The sequence below is a fragment of the Ambystoma mexicanum genome, chromosome 4p, assembly GCF_040938575.1.
Source record: "Ambystoma mexicanum isolate Mex_15411 chromosome 4p, UKY_AmexF1_1, whole genome shotgun sequence".
Lineage (NCBI taxonomy): Eukaryota > Metazoa > Chordata > Amphibia > Caudata > Ambystomatidae > Ambystoma > Ambystoma mexicanum.
Genome location: NC_090927.1, coordinates 1,164,123,184 through 1,164,145,053, shown reverse-complemented (window position 1 = coordinate 1,164,145,053; position 21,870 = coordinate 1,164,123,184). Strand labels below are relative to the sequence as shown.

Genomic DNA, 21,870 nt, shown 5'->3' with positions numbered 1-21,870 from the left:
AGTTTCCGGGATGCCCAGTGGTAATGGAGATAGCAACTGCCGGCCAGAGGCGCCCCAGCAGCCGGTCCCAAGGCGCAACCCGTGGTGAGTGCACAAGACACAAAGCAGAGCGACGGCACCAGCACCCACAGGGTCCACAACACCTCGACAGAAGGGCTTCCACCCTCATGTTTATCAAGGCTCCAACCCAGGATGTTGGAACGATCTGCACACTGTACACCGCACTAACAGCGCCATCCATGAGGTGCTGCATGGGATAGGGGACATTCTGCACTGCTGGGCACTCCGAGAGACCGGGTATCATTGCGCACCTGCTATGCCGGTACTGTCCAGCAAGGGATGTAGCATTGGCAAGGCAGGACGAGGTAGCGGCCCTTCAGCACCGGGGAAGAGGCGCGATCCGCTATTAGATGTTTCGAGGGGTTTGCTCCCACCACGCACCGGTGACGCCAATCCAGCCCAGCATTGGCAGCCAGACAAGACCCAGTACCCCGTTACAGCGCCGTCGGAACACAAGCCACCCTGCCTACCATATTAGTGGCCTTGACTGCCTGCCACTGAGGACACCCTGGCTGCCTGTCACTAATGACACTCTGTACGTTATGCCATCAAAGGACCAGGCTTAACAGGGTTTGGGGGAGATACCTGCCGGACCCCCCTGAGTTCAGTCGACAACTTGTGTCTGACCAATTAACCAGGCAGCCGTGGGCCCCAACACCAAGAATCAGTGCATCAGTCGAGAAATGGGTTGCAGCTCATCCTGAGTGCTTGTGCGCCCTTCTGTGCTCCTGGAGGAAAGAGATGTGCCAGATCGGGAGAACATCGCCGACGAAGGGGGTGAGTGATGTCCTGTCACCCGTATCCTATCAACAACACAGTGCCCCATTAACAGCACATGGAGCAGCCTGGATGCCCTACGACCGGCGTCTCGCTGCTCTGCTCTGAACATCAAGGGACTTTGCCAATGTGGCCCCCTGGTTCCCGCCAGGTGCGGCTTTGCCGGCCGTGAACTGTGCCATCAATGGACCTGGACTCGGGAAGTGACTCCTCAACGGACGCTGATGGCAGATGAACTGGTATCCTATGGTCCTGCAATTGCTTAAAGAGGGCTCAGTAATCCTGTGTGTTTTGATGCTGGGAGTTCCAGCAGGCGATCCAGTGGTGAGGCGTGCGCCACCCTCACCTTACGCAAGGAGTTCTGTTTCAAGACCCTCCGCACCAGGAGATGGTCACCACGGATGCCTCCCTGGAAGGTTGGGGGGCCCACACTGGACAATTGCATGCCAGAGGCCTCTGGCTACCGGTAGAAAAGGCACTTTAGATCCATCTCGTGGGGCTTCGGGCGGTCTTCTGGGCCTTCAGGTCATTCCTGCCGTCGCTGAAGGGGAAGGTGGTGAGGATCTTCACTGACAACACCACCACCATTTTCTACTACATCCGGAAGCTGGGCGGGACGCGCTCTGTGGCTCTATCCCAGGATGCCCAGGCCCTGTGGCGCTGGGACATTCTTCAGGACATGTTCCTCATCCCGTTTCACCTGGCAGGCACCAAGAACACCATTGCAGACTCACTCATCAGGGAGCCATGTTCTTGTCACGAATGGGAGCTTGGCCAGGATCAAGTGGATCTTCTGTTCCGCGAAAGGGGTCGGTCCCAGATAGACCTCTTCGAAACGGCGACAAACTCCAAGTGTCAAAGGTTTCCGAGCAGGATCCCGCAACCGAGGAGCATGAGGGATGCTTTCTCGTTCCCGTGGGAGGGACTCTTCCTCTACGCCTTTCCTCCTTTTCCACTCTTGCTATGACTCAACCCACTCAGACAACGTCACTGCAGGATGATACTCATCTCTCTGGCGTCACTGCTACAGATCTGGTATCCAGACCTGCTACGTCTGTCGGCGGCCTCATCCATCAAGCTGCCTCTACTTCACAATCTTCTCGCCAGAGAATGCAGGGCAATTTGGCACCACGTACCTGCATCACTGAGACCCAGGGCTTGGCTCCTGGAGTTTGGACATTATTGCCTGCCGTCGGAATGTAAAGACATCCTGGCAAGGGCCAGATCTTTGTCGACATTGATGGCTACAGCCATAAGTGGAAGCATTTTCCTGTGTGGTGCCGGGCTCAGAGGATTACTCCTCTGCATGTCACAGCCCTGCAACTCAAGCCATACTTGCTTTCCTTGGCCAAGGCTGGAATGGCTCAAGTCTCTATCAAGGTGCACCTGGCCGCTCTATCCCATTACACCAGGACGCTGGGTAGGCCTTCTCTGGGCTCATACAGACTTGTCAAAGAGTTCCTCGAAGGCCTCTTCAGGACTTTTCCGCCAGTGAAGGCTCCAGCCTCAGCTTGGGAACTCAGTGTGGTCTTGACTACGGTCACAGGGGCACCCTTCGAACTGATGCAACAGGCCCCACTGAAGTTTCTCTCGTGGAAGACGGCTTTTCTCGTGGCAATCACCTCAGCCATGCGGGTCGGGGAGATTCAGGCCCTGTCTTGCAAACAGCCGTACTTGTCCGCCCACGCTACTAGGGTGGTGTTGCATACACACCCCATCTTTATGCGGAAGGTGCCATCAGAATTCCTCCTCAACAAGCCTTTGTTGTTGCTGTCTTCTTTCCGAATCCGTCGACCCCAGCGGCGAGGACTTTGCATTCGCTGGACGTTGCTCATGCCTTAAAGTTTTATGTGGCACGCAAAAAGGATTTTCGAAAGACTTCTCAGTTGTTTGTCAATTTTGGACCTGTGAATTACGGGAAGGCCTTGTTGAAGGCTTCCATCTCCAGGTGGTTCTCCAGCTGCATCATGCACTGTCATTGGCTGGCTAACAGACCTCTTCCAGGCCGGCCGAGAGCCCATTCCACCAGAGCCATCTCAGCAACGACAACGTTTCTCTCTGGTCTGCTCCTGCTCGACATCTGCAGGGCTGCTACATGGAGGTCCACGCATACCTTCACGAGGTTCTACTGCGTTGACAGGGATTCCAGGGAGGAGTGTTCACTTGAGGTGAGTCTGTTCCAGGGGTGAGTGTTTTTACTTCTGTTGAGCCTTGCCACCTCCCGTGGTTGTGTATATGTACTGCTGTGTAATCTTTATTCATAAGCATGTGAATCCATGCCAGGCCCTATGCTGGAGAAGGTATAAGTTACTTAGCTGCAACCCTTGTTCTCCAGCATGGATCTGGCATGGATTCACATGCAAACCCTCCCTCTTTCCCCTCTGTGCATCTTCTTGGTTCATACTGCCTCTTTATGTGCTTACCAAATCTGAAGATGGCCATCAGGGGTGGAGCTTAGAGAGAGGACTGTCACTGGCTGGGGGCAGTATGACCCAGAGTACAGTGATTGGTTTAGAAGAGAAATGTAGTTTTCAAGCTTTTTTTTATATTACAGAGGATTCCCAGACTGACGATGGGGAAAATTCATGAGCATGTGAATCCATGGCAGACCCCATGCTGGAGAACAAGAGTTACAGGTAAGTAACTTAAACCTTCCTATTATTGAAAAATTGCATAATCAGCAATCTCCTGAAATCAGCTATACTGATTACACAGTGCTGGATCCCGATCCACCCCTGTGCAGGATGAATGGGTGGGGTTGGTCAGATTTCACTATCGCCAGTAGACCCCAGACTGGAATGCCGACCTTGTGCCAATATTTTAGCCAACAAACTGTTGTGGGGCTGGAGCCAACAATCACAAAATCGGCAGTCTGCTGAAATCGCCTGTACTGATAGCACAGGGTCTGACCCTGCCCTGTTCATGGAGAATGGGAGGGGTTGGTGAAATTTCACTATCGCCAGTACACCCCAGACTGGTATGTCGACCTTGGGCCAAAACTTCAACTCACCAACTCTTATAGGGTGTGAGCCAACCCCAAACATACAAACAAACTTTCCCAAATCTGATAGCACAGGGCCGTACCGCGCCCTGTGCCATGGCGAATGGGTAGGGTTGGTCAGATTTCACTATTTCCAGTACACCTCAGATTGATATGCTGACAATGGGCCAAAATCTCAGCCCACCAACTGTTATGGGGTAGAGCCAACCCCAAACATACAATGCCACTTTCCCAAATATAAATATAGAAGAGATTGTGTTTCGTGTCCAGGAAGAGAATTTTGAAAAGGCTCATTAACGTTGCTGGTAATGTTTCTTCTTGCATCAACATGGCTTTTCAATACAAAATATATGAAGTCATCAAGTTCATTGGTCGAGTTCGTTTCTCTTAGGTTGAGTGGATAAAATAAGTTACTGGACCTGCAGGTCAGGTAGGATTTTAAAGATTTTGCAAGGCCTGCCAAGGGGTCACCAAAAGTTAAAATAAATGTAGGCTTACAATACCAGGCCTGAATGGTGTCATTAGACTCCAGAAAATGCAGTGGTACAAAAAATCCAACTGATAACCAACAGTAACGCAACACATTTCCATAGGTAGAAATGTTATGCATAGATCAGGAAGGTGAAGGAACCCGACCAAGTGGATTTTAATGTCTTGGAGTGCAGAATGGATCAGCCAGTAAGCTGAAAATGGTCTTATGATGGGGTTAACAGTAGCTGTGTTAAAGACAGCTCAGATGAAGGAAAGAGGCGGGGTAGTGGGGTCCCACCACCCTTCGGGATGGCAAAGGCTTCCTGCCTCAAGTTGCTAGGTTAAGTAGGACAAAACGAGAAGAGGGCAGTAAGACGGCCCAGAGACGGTCCAAGGATGGGGCATCCAATCTGGCCACGTAGGGGGGCCAGGAGGAGGATGAGGGACAGCCCAGGAAGTACCCTCAGCAGCCAAAAGTTAAACTGGAGCAAGAGACAGAGGACTTCAATACAAGTCCCTCTGACCACAAAAATAAAGTCAAAGAGCCTAGAAAACCAAGAGGAAAGAAGCAAAAGGTTTTGAGTCCCATAAAATGTAAGAGTAAAACCCCCCCGAAAAAGGAATTCTGCCCTAACACGCTGTATGCATATTCTGAACCCAGACGAGTGACACCTTCCTATATATCGTGTCTCTACAAAATGTGTATGTCCCTGTTCTGAATCCAGTCTTAGGGCCTCATCACGAGTTGGGAAGCAGCCCTTAAATGTGTTGGTAACGCTATTATAGCCGCATTTAAGGGCTGGCCCTATTATTGTTTGGGTGGTAAATTGGAGCAGTAAGCAGCAAAAAGCTGAAGGTAAAAATGTCCACTTACTGCTCATTTCTGGCCGTTTTCGATGCTATTACCGCTAGAGCAATTACCGCCAGTGGTAAAAGCACCCTCCCAACTCTATGGACCCAATGGGGAATGGGCAATAACCGTCCAACTGCTACTCGTGATCCAGCGCTAATAGTGCCGGACAGAATAGCAGTAACGCTATTTGCGCTGGTGGTATCCTCGTGGTATTACCACTGGGATACCACCAACCCGTGATGAGGCCCTTAGCATTATGCTCTGCAAGCATAAATCTGTGCAGCACTTTTTAGTCTGCTTAAATTTACAGTTATTGTTTGTGAATTGGCTTGCAAATCGCTGTTGATTATGTTAGAAATTGAGATGAATAAAGGTGGATGTTCTCATGCCTATATTTCGGAAGAGGCAACAGGCCTGAATGGCCTATGTTGCATACCAGTAGGCTGCACCACTTTGCTGTAGCGGTTTCCTGTCCAAAGCCCTCCCTATAATCGGTTAGCATATTAGTTTTCCTCTTTTAAACAAACAACCCATTGATACGCAGCCTGATTTTTCCTGTTTTGTTTCTGTGCCCTCAAACAGAATTATTTTCTCTCCGTTTTATTTATGCGCTGTGCTTCTGGCCACTTTCAACTCATCTCTAGTTTCTGTTGTCCCCTGTTTTGTTTTCAGGTCTACTCCTTTGTCGACAGTCTAGTTCTTTTCCTGTTCTTAACAATGCACTCCCTTCCACTTGTTCACTTTGTCATTCTACCGTTTATTCAGGGACTTGTGGTAAATTTCTATGCATCAGTGTTTCAACAATGGGATGGGAATGTCCAGATTAAGATGTAATGAACATTAGTAGTTTCCCTTTTATGAAGGTATGTAAACTGTGCATTTACAGTCAAGTAAGCAGTTTTAAAAATAGTCACTTTAGTCTTCAAAGGTCATGCTCAACCAATTTGATTTGCTGTCTTTGTCCAATGTCAGTTACCAAGTTTGGTTGTCAGCATCCGAGGGAAAACTCAGGATCCCTGTCAGCTCAGTTAGGTGTTAGTCTCTCATAAGAATTAATAGGAGGGATGTACTAGCTTCTGTTGGGCAGAGCCGATACTGATCCTGAAGTAACCCACAGCCTTGCAATGTTAAGGAAAGACCCAATGCTAAATATAGAGCCCAATCCCATAGGTAAACCTGGTTTGTCCGGACTGCTGGAAGTTAAAACATTTAAATTTACAAAGTCAAAGGTCAATAGTGATAGCCGGTCTCTGGTTTGGCAGTGAGGTATCCGGTGGTGACAAAAGAGGTTCTCCAGCATGGGGTCTGGCATGGATTCACTTGCTCATGAATATTCCCCATCGTCAGCAGGCTGGGAATCCTCGGTAAAGAAAAAATCAGTTTCAGTTTTGTTTCTGAACTGTCTTTCTACTAATAACCAATCGCTGGTCTCTGGGTCATACTGCCCCCAGCCAATGACTGCCCTCTACCTAAGCCCCTCCTCTGGCAGCCATTTTCAGATTTTTACCACACATTCAAGTTTAGGAGTCCTCGTGCTATAGCTTTCGAGCTTTTACTGCGTTTTGCGATTTTTCGAAGAGTTAACTATTATTTTTTCCGTCAATTGAGCCTCAAGCTCCACCGATTCTACTTCCGATCAACGGGGACCCGTTTCGGAATTTTCTACGCCCCTCAAGGGCGAATTTTCATGAAGTATTCCAGAAGATCTTTGAGGCCTACCCCGCGTGGACATAGCCCAGGACAAAGGAAACACGACGCCTGGATCTAAGCTGTTCAGGAGCTGCCCTGGGTGCGGATTACAGAATGTCTTCAAGGAGAAGGACTGTGCCATTTGTAAGAACATGTCCGAGTGGACAATGAGGGATTGTCGTACCCACTCACCAACTGGCTGGAGGGGAAAAGCCCAGCAGCAGGTGAGAAGAAGAAGAAGTCCGAGCGGTCTTCTAAGACCTTTGAGGGCGCTCTGGCGATGGGGGTCCAACAAAAGGCAAAGCACAGCGAGTCCGCAGGCACCGGGAGCGCCGATGGTTCGGGCTCCTTGGCTGCCAGGCAGGGCGCAATGTCACCGACGCCATCAACCATGAGCCAACGCTCTGGCTCAGTGAAGAGGAAGTTGGAGAACCCGGGTAAGCTTCGGGCGAAGCCCCGGTCGATCCCGATGGCGGCAGCCGAGGGGGAACGAGGCAGCGACCCTGCCCCCACGGTGAAGGCCTCAGGTGCGCCCAAAGTCGCGAAGGCCCTGATTCACCCAGCTAAGGTCTCGATCGAAGGAGTCGTGGCAGCCCTGGTGAGGCTACCCCAGGGGAGACGACTTTCAGGCCTAGAGTTTCCCTGCCACTCCGGAGGGAATCCTCTTTTCAGCCTATCGATAAGACCCCTGTGAAACCCCGGGTGGAGAAAGAGGGGGCACGGTAGCCATAACAGACACTGATACCACCTTTGAAGATGAGCTGGCTGGCGTCGCAAAGATCCTGGACAAGAAGTTCGAGGAAGTCCGGTCCTACGGTAGGGATCCCGACGAGGCGGACGTAGAAAGCGACGGTGGAGCCGACGAGGAGCCGCGGATCGTGGAGGAGACGGAGGACCCCACTCCCCAGCCATTGCAACCAGTGCCTATGCTACAGGACAACTCAGGAGCAATCTTGATGGCTATCCAGGCCCTGTGTACCGAGATAAGGACAAGGTTTCCCTTAACCCCAGCGAACGATCCAGCAGTTCCTGGACCGTCGGGAAGCCCACCAAACAAGCGGAGGAAAATCCATCCTCGCCCTCCTTTCCAGCCCTCACCTCCTTCCCCTTCACCGGGGGATGAGACGGGAACGGAGACGGCGACGACGGGGACGGACGATGATGGGACAGATCTCCCATCACCTCCTGCCCTTGCCTCCCCTCCCGACAAAATTGGCTCTTTCCACGCCATGATGGCCAGGGCTTCGGAGCTCTTCCAACTTTGTCCCGAAGAACAGAAGGAGGGTATCCTCTACCAGCGATGGGTGGCCAAGAGGAAGACCGTCCTCTCAGTACCGTTATTAGACGACATCTGGGACGAAGGACTGTCGCTACTCAAGAACCCATCCACGGTGCCTGCGAAGAGGGACCGGTATGAGAAGAAGTACCGGGTCCCAGATTCCGCCCCAATGTGCCTCAGAGCTCAGCCGTCCCCGGATTCGGTGGTCTCCGCAGGGGCCAAGAAGAAATCGGCAGGGGCGACGGATCAACTTCCACTTCCCCACCTGACGGCAAGGGGAAGAAGCTGGACACCATGGGGCGATGAGTCATATCGTCGTCGTCGGCGGCGACGACCATCAAAGCGGCCAATGCCCTCGTGATCGTGGAGCGCTATGACAGGGAGCTGTGGTTCAAGATCGCTTCCCTCCTGGATTTCCTCCCAGACGACAAGAGGGTGGAAGCCCTTGAAATCCTGCAGAAAGGCGAGGTGGCTTCGGATCACGCCATCACGGTGGCCACGGACATCGCCGACACCGGCTTTCGCCAGATAGGCAACAGCGTTTGCCTTTGCCAGCACGGTTGGCTTAAGGCGACCGATTTCCGTCAGGACGTGCAGACCAGGGTACTGGAAATGCCCTTCGGCAGGAACAACCTGTTCGGCAAGGCAGTGGACGAGTCACTGCGGGCCATCAAGGCGGACACCGAGACGGCCCAGGCCTTGGGTTCTCTCCATCAACGACAGCCGCCCTTTCGGTCCTCCGGAGGCAAGTCTCAAGGTGCCTCCAAAGGATTTCGCGGTGGTTCCTCGTCGTACCGCCAATCGGCCCATTCATCATCGCAGGAGGCCTACTGAGGCCGCAGCAAGGCCGGAGGACGTTGTTGTCGCCAAGGAGGCCAAGGTGCCAAGGCCTTGGCGAAGCAAGATTGAACCGGCCGCGGCATCGGGCCCCCACCGAAGCACCCCAGTGGGAGGCCGGCTAGCGAAATTCATCAGCGTCTGGGAGTCCATCTCCACCGATAGTTGGGTGCTGGACGCGCTGGCCCACACTGGAATTCCAAAGAAAGTGTCCCTGTCTACCACCTGTGGCCAGGAAGGAAAACCACGTCCCACAGCTACTTCCGGAGGTACGAGCAATGTTGAAAAAGGGCACGACAGAACCGATCCCGAAGAGGCTACGGGACAACGGAGTGTACTCGCAGTACTTCCTCGTCCGAAAAAAGACCAGCGGTTGGCAACCCATCCTGGACCTTCGTTGTCTAAACAAATACATCAAGTCCCAGAAATTCCAGATGGTCACCCTCCAGCACGTGCTGGGACAGCTGGAGGAAGGCGACTTCCTATCGTCGCTGGACTTGGAGGATGCCTACTTCCACATCCCCATTCTCAAAGGACATTGAAAGTTCCTACGATTCGTGGTCCAAGGGCGACACTATCAGTTTAAGGCCCTTCCCTTCGGATTGAAGTCGGCGCCCAGGGTCTTCACCAAGTGCCTGGCACCAGTGGCAGCGTGACTGCGCCTGCAGGGGATCCACGTCTACCCCTACCTGGACGATTGGCTCATCTGAGCAAAGTGAAGGGAACTCGCCGTCGATCACACAGCGAAGACCGTCCAACTGCTCACGGATCTGGGATTCTCGATCAACTTTGCGAAATCCCACTTGGTACCTTCGCAAGACGCCCTGTTCCTGGGAGCTGGACTCTACACAGTGGCGCGATTGGATTCGCCATCGGAGGAAAGGACGAAAGCCATCGTGGTCAAAGTACAAGAGCTGTTGACCATGGATGTGGCCAGGGTGAGGTCCATCAAGTCCCTACTCGGCATGATGTCCTTGTGCATCTACCTTGTGCGCCTTTGCAAGTTGCGGATGCGTCCACTGGAGGAGTTCCTCGACGCCCATTCGATGCAAGCGGCGGGCAGCTTCAAAGACAGGATCTCACTCAACAAGACTGTCCGCCAAGCGATCCGGTGGTGGGGCATGCGCGCGCATCTAGCGATGGGCATGGACTTCCAGACCCCGGCACATCAGGAAACGGTGACGAAGGACGCCTCCCTGGAAGGATGGGGAGCACACACTGGAGATCTCCACGCAAGAGGCCTTTGGCTCCCAGATGAGAGGTCACTACACGTCAACGTCCTGGAGCTCCGAGCCGTGTTCTGGGCCCTCAGGTCGTTCCTTCCGTCCCTCAAGGGCAAGGTGGTAAGGGTCTTCACCGACAACACCACCACGATGTTCTACATCAGGAAGTAGGGGGGCATCAGATCCCTATCCCTATACAAGGAAGCGCAGGATCTGTGGCACTGGGCCATTGCCCAAGGGATGTTCCTGGTGCCCTTTTATCTGGCAGGAATAAAGAACACCATCACTGACTCACTCAGCAGGGAGCTGCCTCGTGCCACGAGTGGGAAGTTCGGCAGGATCAAGGGGACCTCCTATTCCGACGATGGGGCACTCCCCAGATCGACCTATTCGCGACGACGATGAACGGCAAGTGCCGGAGGTTCGCCAGCAGGTTTCCCCAGCCGGGGAGTATGGGCGATGCCTTCTCATTCCCCTGGGACGTCCTGTTCCTGTATGCGTTCCCCCCCGTTGCTGTTGCTGCTGCGACTCATCAGTCAACTCAGACGGTCCCCATGCAGGATGATCCTCGTCGCACCGGCGTGTCCGAGGCTGATCTGTTTCCCGTACCTTCTGGACATGTCAGCGTCCCCCCCGGTCAAACTACTGACAGATGCGGATCTTCTCTCCAGGGAAGGAGGCGCCATCCTCCATCACGACCCAGGATCGCTGAACCTGCAGGCCTAGCTCCTGCAGCACTAGAGTTTGGAGGGTACGATATCCCGGCGGACCGCAAGGAGGTGCTTGCAAAGGCCAGAGCGTCCTCGACTCTCAAATGCTATGGACACAAATGGAAGAGGTTCTCTGTCTGGTGCCATACACAGAAGATTAACCCTCTGCGGATTACGGCGCCTCAAGTGCTGCCGTACTTGCTATCGCTGGCCAAGGCGGGGCTGGCACATGCCTCCATCAAGATCCATCTGGCAGCTATCTCCCGCTACACCAGAACTCCAGGGCGGTCATCTCTGTGGTCTCATCGCCTGGTTGAAGGAGTTCATGAGGGACAGTTCCCGCCGGTGAAGACTCCGGCCCCGGCGTGGGAGCTCAACGTGGTGCTGACTGGGCTCAAGGGGCCGCCATTCGAGCCTCTGCATTCGGCACCATTGAAGTTCCTGTTGTGGAAGACAGCGTTTCTTGTGGCCATCATCTCCGCACTACGAGTGGGAGAGATCCAGGCCCTCTCCTGTAAACCTCCATACCTGACATTCCACGAGACGGGGGTAGTGCTGAGGACGCACCCCTCCTTCATGCCCAAGGTGCCGTCAGACTTCCATCTCAACGAGCCCTTGGTGTTACCTGTTTTCTTCCCATCGCCTTCGTCACCGGCAGAGGACTTTGTACTCACTGTATGTGGGTAGAACGCTGAAGTTCTACGTGGACCGCACGAAGAGTCTTCGGAAGACATCACAGCTGTTTGTAAACTTTGGACCTGTGAACCAAGGGAAGGCCCTCTCGCGGCTGCATCATGCACTGTCACCGGTTGGCAAACAGACCGTTCACCGGCCGTCCGAGACCCCATTCAACCTGAGTGATCGCTACTACCACGGCGTTCTTGTCTGGTGTACCCCTTCTGGACATCGGCAGGGCTGCTATATGGAGGTTGACGCACACCTTCCACGAGATTCTACTGCGTCGACCGGGATTCCAGGGAGGAGTCCAGAGTCGGCCAGGCAGTGCTGCGCAACCTGTTAGTTTGAAGGTGAGCCTGGTGAGGAGGTAAGAGATGCTTAATGTTGACTTGTTGAAATGCTTAATGTTGAGCCTTGCCCCCTCCCGTGGTTGTGCTATGTACTGCTATGTATTCTTGTATTCATGAGCATGTGAATCCATGCCAGACTCCATGCTGGAGAAGGAACAAGTTACTTACCTGTAACTGTTGTTCTCCAGCATGGGTCTGGCATGGATTCACATGCATACCCTCCCTCCTACCCCTCTGCGGCTCTTCTCTCCGTCCTACTGCCATTTCACATGCTACCAAATCTGAAGATGGCTGCCAGAAGAGGGGCTTGGGTAGAGGGTAGTCATTGGCTGGGGGCAGTATGACCCAGAGACCAGTGATTGGTTACTACTAGAAAGACAGTTCAGAAACAAAACTGAAACTGATTTTTTCTTTACCGAGGATTCCCAGCCTGACGACGGGGAATATTCATGAGCATGTGAATCCATGCCAGACCCATGCTGGAGTTACAGGTAAGTAACTTGTTCCTTCTGCGTGCAAGCAAAACTGGCGAAGGTAATCATTCAGAGGAACACTAAACTACTGAAAGATGCATTCCAGCTGTCGTATTTGCTGCTGATACAATTCTGGAATCAGGGAGGTGCAGATGGTTTTCAGCACTTACAGTTTAGTTAAGACTAGTGGTTGAAGTGAGTGGGAGCTATCAGGAGAAGAGTATCAATACTTTTATTTTTTACTGTTAAGTTACACTACTTTTTACAAGCATTTTCAGAATTCTACAACAGTTCTTTTTTTAAGTGAAACCATAACTCTTCATTTTACCATCGTACAACAGTTACAGCTAAACTGAAATATGTTTCACCTTTCACTCTTAAAAGTTATGGTGGGTATAAAATGGCTTGAAAAAAAACCTTTCACCTGAAATGTGAAAGTAGGGTAGTCAATTTGAGGCACATTCCACAACAGCACCTAGTAGCCATTGCTGGAAGTTCACCTCCAGTTTCAAGCCACACCAGCAAGGTATTGCGAGTATGCAAATTAGCCCAAATGCAAGCCTTTTTCTCCAGGTAAGTGTCTTTGTCTTAGAGGGCAGTGCTACTTTATATATAGCTTAAGGAATCCAGGACAGACATTTTGCAAGGTTGTCAAAACAACTGCTAAGACAATTTCTATCTGATAAGTGTTAGGGAGATTTATCATTTGTATGCTTTATCCCCTTTCCTAGTGACACCTCCAGCACGTTTTGCTGGACTTTTTTCTATAAATCCTGAATGAGGGGAGCCTTTCTCCACTCATTCATTCTTGTGGGCTCTGTCTTTTGGAACTCTATTCTTTGTTATCTACCTGTACTTTGGAGTCTGTCTGCTCCATAGCTCTTAAAGGCATCTGTGTTTTACTACTGCAGCTCACAACTCCTTATGGGCAGTGTTGCTGGGGACCCTTAGGATCCTCCTTTAAGATTCTTTTTCTATATCCTCAAGTAACTACAGTTCTTAATACTTAGTATCTCTCCCAAAACTCGGTAGTCTGAGAGATTGGCACACACCACCTTCAGTGAAGTGCCAAAGGGATACCTAGTATCCCCCTTCTCTCTACTCCTGCGACTTTTAGTCACATGGACAATCTCCTAGTTATGGCTGGTGGTAGTGGACGTGTTCTACCAACTACTGTGTCATTTTTATACCGCAGGCTATGTCCATAGCCCCGGTAGTGCACAATAGAAGCACCCAAGTACCAACTTGGGTCCTCCCTTCGTTTTGTTGCAATTACTAGCCTGGTTGTTCTTTGTTAGCCCTTCTTCTACCATCTTGGGAGGGGAGGGGAGGGCAGTGTGTGTGTTTTGCCTTTGGCGGGAGCCCTTGGGTATCGCCGCCTAGGTTCCAGAGTATCTGGGCAGGCAAGAAGTGTCTGGCACCCCCCTGTCCTTTGTCTGCCAGAGTGCCTGAATAGGACCAGCTCCCACAGGGGTCTGGCTGTCCTGATTGGACAGCCAAACGCCCCTTTCTGTAAAATGCAGAGAGAGATTCCAGAGTGTGTGCTGGAACTGTATAAAAGGTGAGGCTTTGGCAATGAAAAGCAAGTCGACCACTGGAAGCTGAAGTAACCGAAGAAGAAGATGATCAGAGACGCCTGCAGACACTTTGCAACACAGTGAGTGACCACTGCTGTCCTGACCCCGTTTTCTATGTGACCGGGGAGCTCCGAAGAGGACGACTCCTTCCCTTTAACTGGTGGGAACAACCAGTCCCAAGATGTACTTTGAATTGATCCATCTCCCAAGGTCCTAAGAGTTTCCAGAGCTGCAGAATCCCAATACCTGGAGACCTGCTGTTCATTTTGAGTGCATCGTCGTGAAAAGGCTGAATCTGTCCAAATCTTTGCTGAACCTGCAAGGACCCTTCAGAGATCGGATCCAGCTCGCCCAGACCCCCCACTAGAGTGCACGACTGCAGGAAGCGAAGAAGATTGACCTGACGATCCATGTCCTTTGTTGGTGATGCAGAAAAGGCGCCAAAACTGCAGAGTGAACCAAGAAGTTGCTGAAAGTTGTGCCTCAGGTCCTCCCTCGAGACTGCTGCTGAGAGATCCCGTCCATTGTCCTGCCTTCAGTCATCGGACCAAAGAATCCGGAGGTTGGGTCCAGAGCTGCAACATCACGGAGCATTCAGCACAAACATTTTCTTCAAATCTAAGGTACTGTGGGGAAAAAGGTATTGCTTACCTGATTCCAAGACGTCGCTCCAGAGCATTGGTGTGCACCTGGAGGTGTCCAGGGTCACCCCCTCTAACCTCTGTCTCAAGCTGCTGCTTGTGTCCCTTCATGAAGTCCTTTTACAGGTATCCCATGTTAGTTGTTAACTTGCTGCTTCTATAACACTAAAGACTGGAAGAAATCCTCTAGAACTCTTCATATTCTGCTGCTTGTCAAGACATTGAGCCCTCTGCGAACTGCCTTTAGCTAGGGTTGCATTTTTGGACTTAAAGACTTGCTGTGCAAAGAAACCCTCTCTAGAACCTTGAACCTAGCTAATGTTACACTAACTAACCATTTTCCTCCCTTAAAGTAACTTTACTATGTGTTTGCAGATTAAATATATTACTGTATAAACTGTTAGAGACCGCAGGTGCCCTTAATAACCGATAATACCATAACATTGTCTTTTCCCTTTCTAACGTTGCTACAAATGTAACTGTGAACAAACACGAAAGTGTCTGTCCTTTGAAGTGTATTCCCAAGTATTCTGAAGTGTTCTAGTGTAAAGTATTTAAAGTGATTCTGGTGTATATATAATAAATATATCATTTTATATAAATTATATATGTAAGAGTTTCTTTGGTGTGCATGTCTATCTAAGGTTCAGTGTACTTACCTACAGCTCACATCTTCCTCTTAAGATAAGCCTGACTGCTCTACTACTCTACCAAGGTCCTGAGTTAGTACAGACTGATGCTAAGAGTTGGCGATCTACAAACCATTGGCATAGCTTAATAAAATCTTACTACCAAACAATAAGGAGTAATACATTTTTTAGAAATACATTAGGAAAGGATTATGAAGAATTCACTAGGATTGTTTTTCATTTAAGAATACCTCGGTAAGTATGATTAATCCATAATGAAGAAGCCCATAGTACAGAGAACATTAACTGTGCGAGCCTATCATGAATCAAAATGCCGCACAAAGTTTCTCGTGGCACTGTGCGAAACTAGCACGGTTTGGAAAAACCGGCTCAAAGTTTCTTGTGTCGCTGCAAGAAACTAGCATGGTGTCAGGATTGGACTTGCCTGCTCTGCAGGAGCTGCTAACCCCAGAGACCCACAAGAGCGTCTTGCCTGCATTCGCCTGCAGCTGATAGAGGCAACAGCTGATTTTGAAACACCCCCTGGGGAAAGGGAAGTAGATAAGATAAAAAATAACAGATTTCCGCTTCTTTATTCCAACTGTGTGAAGATCGGCATTGATGAGAAGAAACAAAAAAACATACGGTCAGTCAAAGCTACACTTCTCCTACATTCTAATAACCTGAAAGAGTACTAAATACCTGTCTTCCTCTTCTTGATAGCTAGAAGATTGAATTCTGAACTTTGAAAGTGTTCGTGCTGAACTGACTCCTTAATTTCACTGTAAATTCTTTAGACTGGAATTCTTATTTCTTTCTTCAAACACCTCCCTTGAGATTTAGTTGCTTACAGTTTGTAGTAGAGACACTTCCCTAATGAGACGGTCATTGGGAGTTCTAAAAAAAACTTCTGCACACAAGTTTAAACTAAAACAAAAACACATCCATTTAGAGTCTGTTCATTTGTGAAAACATGAAAGAGGAGTATATTCCCTACTATAGATCAAGGATCTCAAAAACTCTTGCTGAATTTGTTACACAGCTAAAAGGTTATGCTGAGACACTGCTCTGTAGCGTTGCGCAATATCTCAATGGAAATCTCTTTATTGAAGAAAGTGACACCACTCTTTCTCTCAAGCAGCGTTCGACAAGCAGGTAATGTCTTGCTCAGTAGAATAGTGTTCGTTGAGAGAGCAACTGCCCAGAGTTTCAAAAAGATTGTGTACAACCAGTGCGCTGCTCATCGTTCATGGGCAAGCATTCGTTAGCCACGCATGCGCACCAACGTTCCTCCGACGTAGCCTCCCGCAAGCAAACGCTTGTCATGAAAAGACGTACGTTTTCTCTTTAAATGTTTAACGGCATTACACTTTTTAAAATATTTAATTGTTCAGAAGCGCAACACCAGTGACCAACAGAATATATATATATATATATATATATATATATATATATATATGAAGATTTGTAGAAAACATCAAAACCTAGGAGCTGCTTAAAACTGGCCCTTCCTGCTTGATTTGCAGAAAGAAAGGCAGTTTAGAAAACTGCACGCAGGCCCTTTCTGCTGATCTCACCAATCAGCTCTTATTTCCACCATCTCCATCTTGGTTTGGGCAGACCTCCTTAAAGGTCATAGTTTACCATCAAATAAATAAAGATAAAACCCAGTAACTCCTGTAAATAAAACATCAGCCTAGCCTGCGTGTAAGTACCCTGTTACATCCAAACCCAGAATCTCCTAAAACATCCCCCCAACCTGTGAATGCGTCTATGAGTATGCATAACTGGATCGGATAAAAAAGACCAGTGCATAGTTTCTTTTTGCGCTAGACGAAACTTACATGAGAACGAAACCCCACGCTCTGCATGAAACCGCTCGAAGCCGGGCAAAATTTCAGTGGCGACAGTGCAGTAATGCTGATTTTGCAGAATGGGCCGAAGCGGATTTCAGTGCTGATTCTACTTTTCACTACGCTAGGAAACATTTTTCGCACCCCTCGTCACAACTAACCGAGAATATAATTGGATAGTAGATTATAACTAATAAATGCCTGTTATGTCGCGCTTGTTATAATAATTTTAATAACAATCAGTATAAATAATACTGATTAACAAAAATGTTAATGCATTTATTATTTTCACTGTTCATTTTTATTTTACTTTTAATTCTATTAAAATACTAATGGTATACTACTTCGTAAAGCATTTTACATTGTCTTTGGATTTATTCATTTGGTAAATGTGTCATAGTTACTTTTTATTCGTCATGATGATCTTCTTTAAAAATAGTTTTCTTGATCACGAAATGCAATTACAATGCCAGGAATTGGTGGCATGAAATCCTACTTTGTTTGGCACCATGTATACATTTTTAAATATCTTATCATTGCTTCTTTCACAATTTTACCCTGCTGTCCCCATAAACAGGAGGCAGTGGTGCAGTACGAGCAATATGAACAAGAGATGAAGCATTTGCAGAAACTGATAGAGGATGCTCACCATGAGATCCAGGACAAACCTATAACAACCAGTAACATTAAGGCACTTCAGGACCAGATTTCACGCCATGAGGTAACAGTCCCCGATTTCCATCTATTTTTTGGGAAGAAATTCAGACAATCTATTTGTGCAGCCATGCCCTTAGTAAACACACATTAAAAACTAAACTTGATTTGCTACAAATGTCTTGCCACTTGCCGGGATACCAGTGGGCGCTACACACATCTCTTATATGCCTTACCCACCACAGTCCCACCTATCTGGCTTCCTTCCAGAAAGCATGACACAAGACAAGAGTGCAATTGATGATCTTCTTTCTGTCCTGTATTTTTTTTTTATGGGTTAGCACTGCTGTCAATACCTCTCCCACACAGGGCTCAATACTCCTGTGTCAATAGTACTGTGATTCCTTTTGACTAATGTAAGATTAGCTATTGATTTTATAAATCGTTTGCATGCTTCGCCCATTTTTCTTCACCACTTTCATTTCAGACGCATTACCATTTTTTTATTCATTTTTATTGCAGTATCATAATAATATACTCAACATTTCACATGGCATGTTATAAAAGCTTGCAAACAGTTGTACCCCCATCTCCCACCCTCTTCTCTTACTCCTTCCTTTTACCCACCCTTTCCCTTATCAACGAATGTCAGAGACCGTCTGGTGACTATGTATTAACTCACCTGTAGTTCTTTAGTATGGCTTCTCCATGTCTCTTAATCATTTCCATTACCTTTTTAGATATCAACGGCCATCTCTAGACTCGCACCCCAATACCCTGTATGTCTGCAAATCCGAGTAATATAATAACCGGTTTAGTCCATCTTCCCTGCCTATACCCTGCTTACCCAGAAAAGTGGACCGATCCATTTCATTAGATGGCTGCATGTCATGCAGGGCATCAGTGATTTCTTCCAGTTCATATGTTTCTCTTAAGCGTGGACACCCGATCGGTGGGCCGGATTAGGGTTTATCAGCCCGGGGCCCGAGTTAAAGGCCCAAGCAAAGCAATGGCATTTAACAAGGGTGCAGCATCCTGTTCATTCAAACAAAATACTGTACTAATATGGCCACCACAGAGATGGATTGTGGGGCTCCTTACGGAGCCCCCTGCTATTTCTGTGGTGGCCTGGAAGGCGCGCGGCAGCAGGGGCGGCGGCTTCCTCTGATGTGTTTCCTGCACATCCATGATCTCTGCTGTCTGTTGTGTCTATGCAAAAATAATTTCTTGGACTCCTTCCTAGAATGCAAAGTGACAGGCCAAATGGTTCATTGTTTTTAAAATGTCAATGGAATAAAAAATAAAATGATTACTTTTGCAGCTAAGTCTTCTACTACTGGGAAGGGCAGTACTGGTGTCTCTGTATTTTCAATACCTTCATATGCCACATGGATTGATTGGTTTCCTGTTCAGTGTTTGTGGTGCGAAACACTGGCTTCCCACTAGCCAATTGGCAAAATCTCCTTTGGTGTTTGTGCTGTAGAAAGGTGTTTCTTCAGCTCCAGAACTATAACTATTAGAAAGGAAGGCCCATGGTAGTCTTCTCATCCACCCTCTCTGTTGTTATGGCAGAATTCCCATTTTTAACAGAGGCCCCACTCCGTAAATCCATACACCTTAGAACTGAATACATACTCCTGTGATGGCAAGTTCTGAAGGTGGTCCAACAGAGTCTTTTAAGGTTTCCTTTGTGACAGATAGCTCCAGATATGCTCCAACACTCGAGGACAGTTCAAGAGTTTTATTAAACTTTCAATGGTCCCTATGGCCACAATTTCAGCGGGCTTAGTCCTGCTGACGTCCTCTACGCTGCACTCTCTCCAATTCTCGTACGAGCTTTGAAACTCCCTGGCTCTCCAGAATGGGAAGCCATTGAGTCCTTCTTCTGTGTCTACTTTATAGAGCTGACTCTGCACCAGCGTAACCTCAATCCCTGTTGTCATTGACTCTTTGGTACTCCTCATGCCTCCTGTGAGCCACCCCGTCTCAGTACTTGGATATATGGAGCATTCTTCATGTCTCCTGTGCTCTTCTTTGTCCCAGTAGGTTCTTCATAGGGCACAGCCAATGCATTGCAATAGTACATGACCTTGCTATCAAATGTGCAAGTAGAGGATAGTGATGGTGTAAGGGACTTGCAGGTGGTGGAAGGGTTAGATAGACTGTTGCCCAGATGGATATCCTTACCCGCAGGAGGGGGAGGCCCTCTCTATGAGGTCCTCCTGCAAATTACCAACCCTAGGGAGATTATTGGATGGCGGCCTCACCTCTCTAGCCTCATAGTAAAGGTCTCCCCATGGGGAGAGGTGACGAGACCTGTGACAGAAATTGCAAAGGGACGCCAATGTCCCAGGGTGTAGTTTGCAGTAAGGCAGTTGCAGTAAGGGAGTTGCCAGCAAAAGTGCAGCTACTCCGGATCTCCTTAATAACCCAATCTTACAACCATGCCCAGTATTGGTCAGGCACCCTGTGCAAGGGTGCACTGGTGCAATGCTTACCTTAGAGGACCATTGCTGGGAACTCTTCAATGCTGACACCTCTTACTGCTGACAACACTCTGCTCCGAGTGCTGCTCTGCCTGTGTCTTTTCAGCAGTTTATTCTACTGCGTCTTGCTGCCAAGGGGCTGCGGCTTGAGGGAGGTTAAAGAGCCTTGCTCCGTGATCACTGTGCTGTGCTGCTCCGGGCCCAGTCTGTGTTTACTAAGTGACTGATGGAGCCAAGGGACTATCGTGTTAACTCCTCCATCTCCTTTCTGCTTGGCGGCGGACACGGCCTCCACACAATGCCGCTGATCTCTTTCATTGAAAGCCTACAAGGCCGCTTGGTGTCGCACAGAGCAGGAGTGATTCCTCTGATACCAGGGTTGGTGATATGGGTACCGCTGCCCTCCCAAGGGCTTTGTTCAGCATTATGGATCATGGGTTCATGGAGTCTGACTTCTGGAGGCTGCCCACAAGCCATAGTTAGGTGTGGGGAAAGGGAAACGACATGCTAAGCGGCCATGTTGTCTGCGCCCCCTCAGAGCAATTATTTTAACATATTCAGGCATTAAGACAGCAAGTAATATATGTAGAAAGAGAACCATTTAAAATAATTATCTTGCAGATGCACTGACCAACCCTGAATGTGCCAAACTGTGTATGTACCATAGCTCTCCTAGACAATAAGTTCCACATTACTACAAAAAGGAAGCACAAAAAAGGCCGCCTTTACCTGGGAGGAAAGAGCTCAACCAATTTCAATATTATATGAATTGGTCTGACCTAAACTAATTGAAGCTTCACCAAATTCCTTTTAGTGATAGCAGCTCAAATGTGTGAGCGAGGCATGTTTGTGTGTGCAAGTACCGGTAAATATACACATATTTATATGGCTGTATATATATATATATTGATATATGTGCATTGTGGCGGCATGGAATGAGGAGTCTGACCAAACGGAGGCGTAGTGGTTGCTATAAACTTTTATTGAATGGAAAACAAATCTATCTATCCCTACCTCAAACAAACTAAAATCCGGGCAGTCAGGACGTCCTTGTAGTCCCAATCAAATGCTCCCTGTCCTAGTACATTCTCCTATGCTATACCTACCAATTAAACAGAAATACTAATCTCAGAAAAAGAGTACTCTCTAAAACCTAGGTGAATGACTCCCTTCTCCTGGGTATGAGTCTCTCAGGGTGCAGCGTTCTCTGCTTCAACAAATACTCCAAGGTTCACACCCACAGGACAAAACAGGTTCCTCAATTTCCAGATGGAGCTAGGAGAATGACTCCCTTCTCCTAATGTGTTCCCCAGTTCTCTGTAAACCTCTTCCAGACTAGCTTATCTTCAGTTTTTTTTAACAAATCTTTCATTCCCAGCAAGGGCTTCGTCCACCCTCTACTTTCTCTAATTTGACCCCACCAGGAAGAGGCTCTCTGCGTCCTCCTTGACTTCCCAGAACCACACTACTGTGGAATTGGCCAGGGAATTGCCTCACAACGTGTTTCACTACTTTCTCTTCTTCTACTTCTTGATTCACAGTCACAAAATTTCCAGGCCTCCCTTCCTGACTTACTCTTATTCCTGTTACCTTCTCTTGTGGAATGCTTCACAGAGGAAGTTTGTTTTA

General features: G+C 48.7%; 1 protein-coding gene across 17 annotated transcripts in view; it reads left to right on the top strand.

Moving 5' to 3' along the window:
• Positions 1 to 21,870, top strand: part of SYNE1 (spectrin repeat containing nuclear envelope protein 1) — a 1,651,720-nt gene that overhangs the window by 1,035,293 nt on the left and 594,557 nt on the right. For all 17 annotated transcript variants that reach the window (XM_069606781.1, XM_069606782.1, XM_069606785.1 and 14 more), the window contains one exon: positions 17,679 to 17,822. In XM_069606781.1, the coding sequence (XP_069462882.1) occupies positions 17,679 to 17,822 (144 nt within the window). The remainder of the gene's footprint in view (positions 1 to 17,678; positions 17,823 to 21,870) is intronic.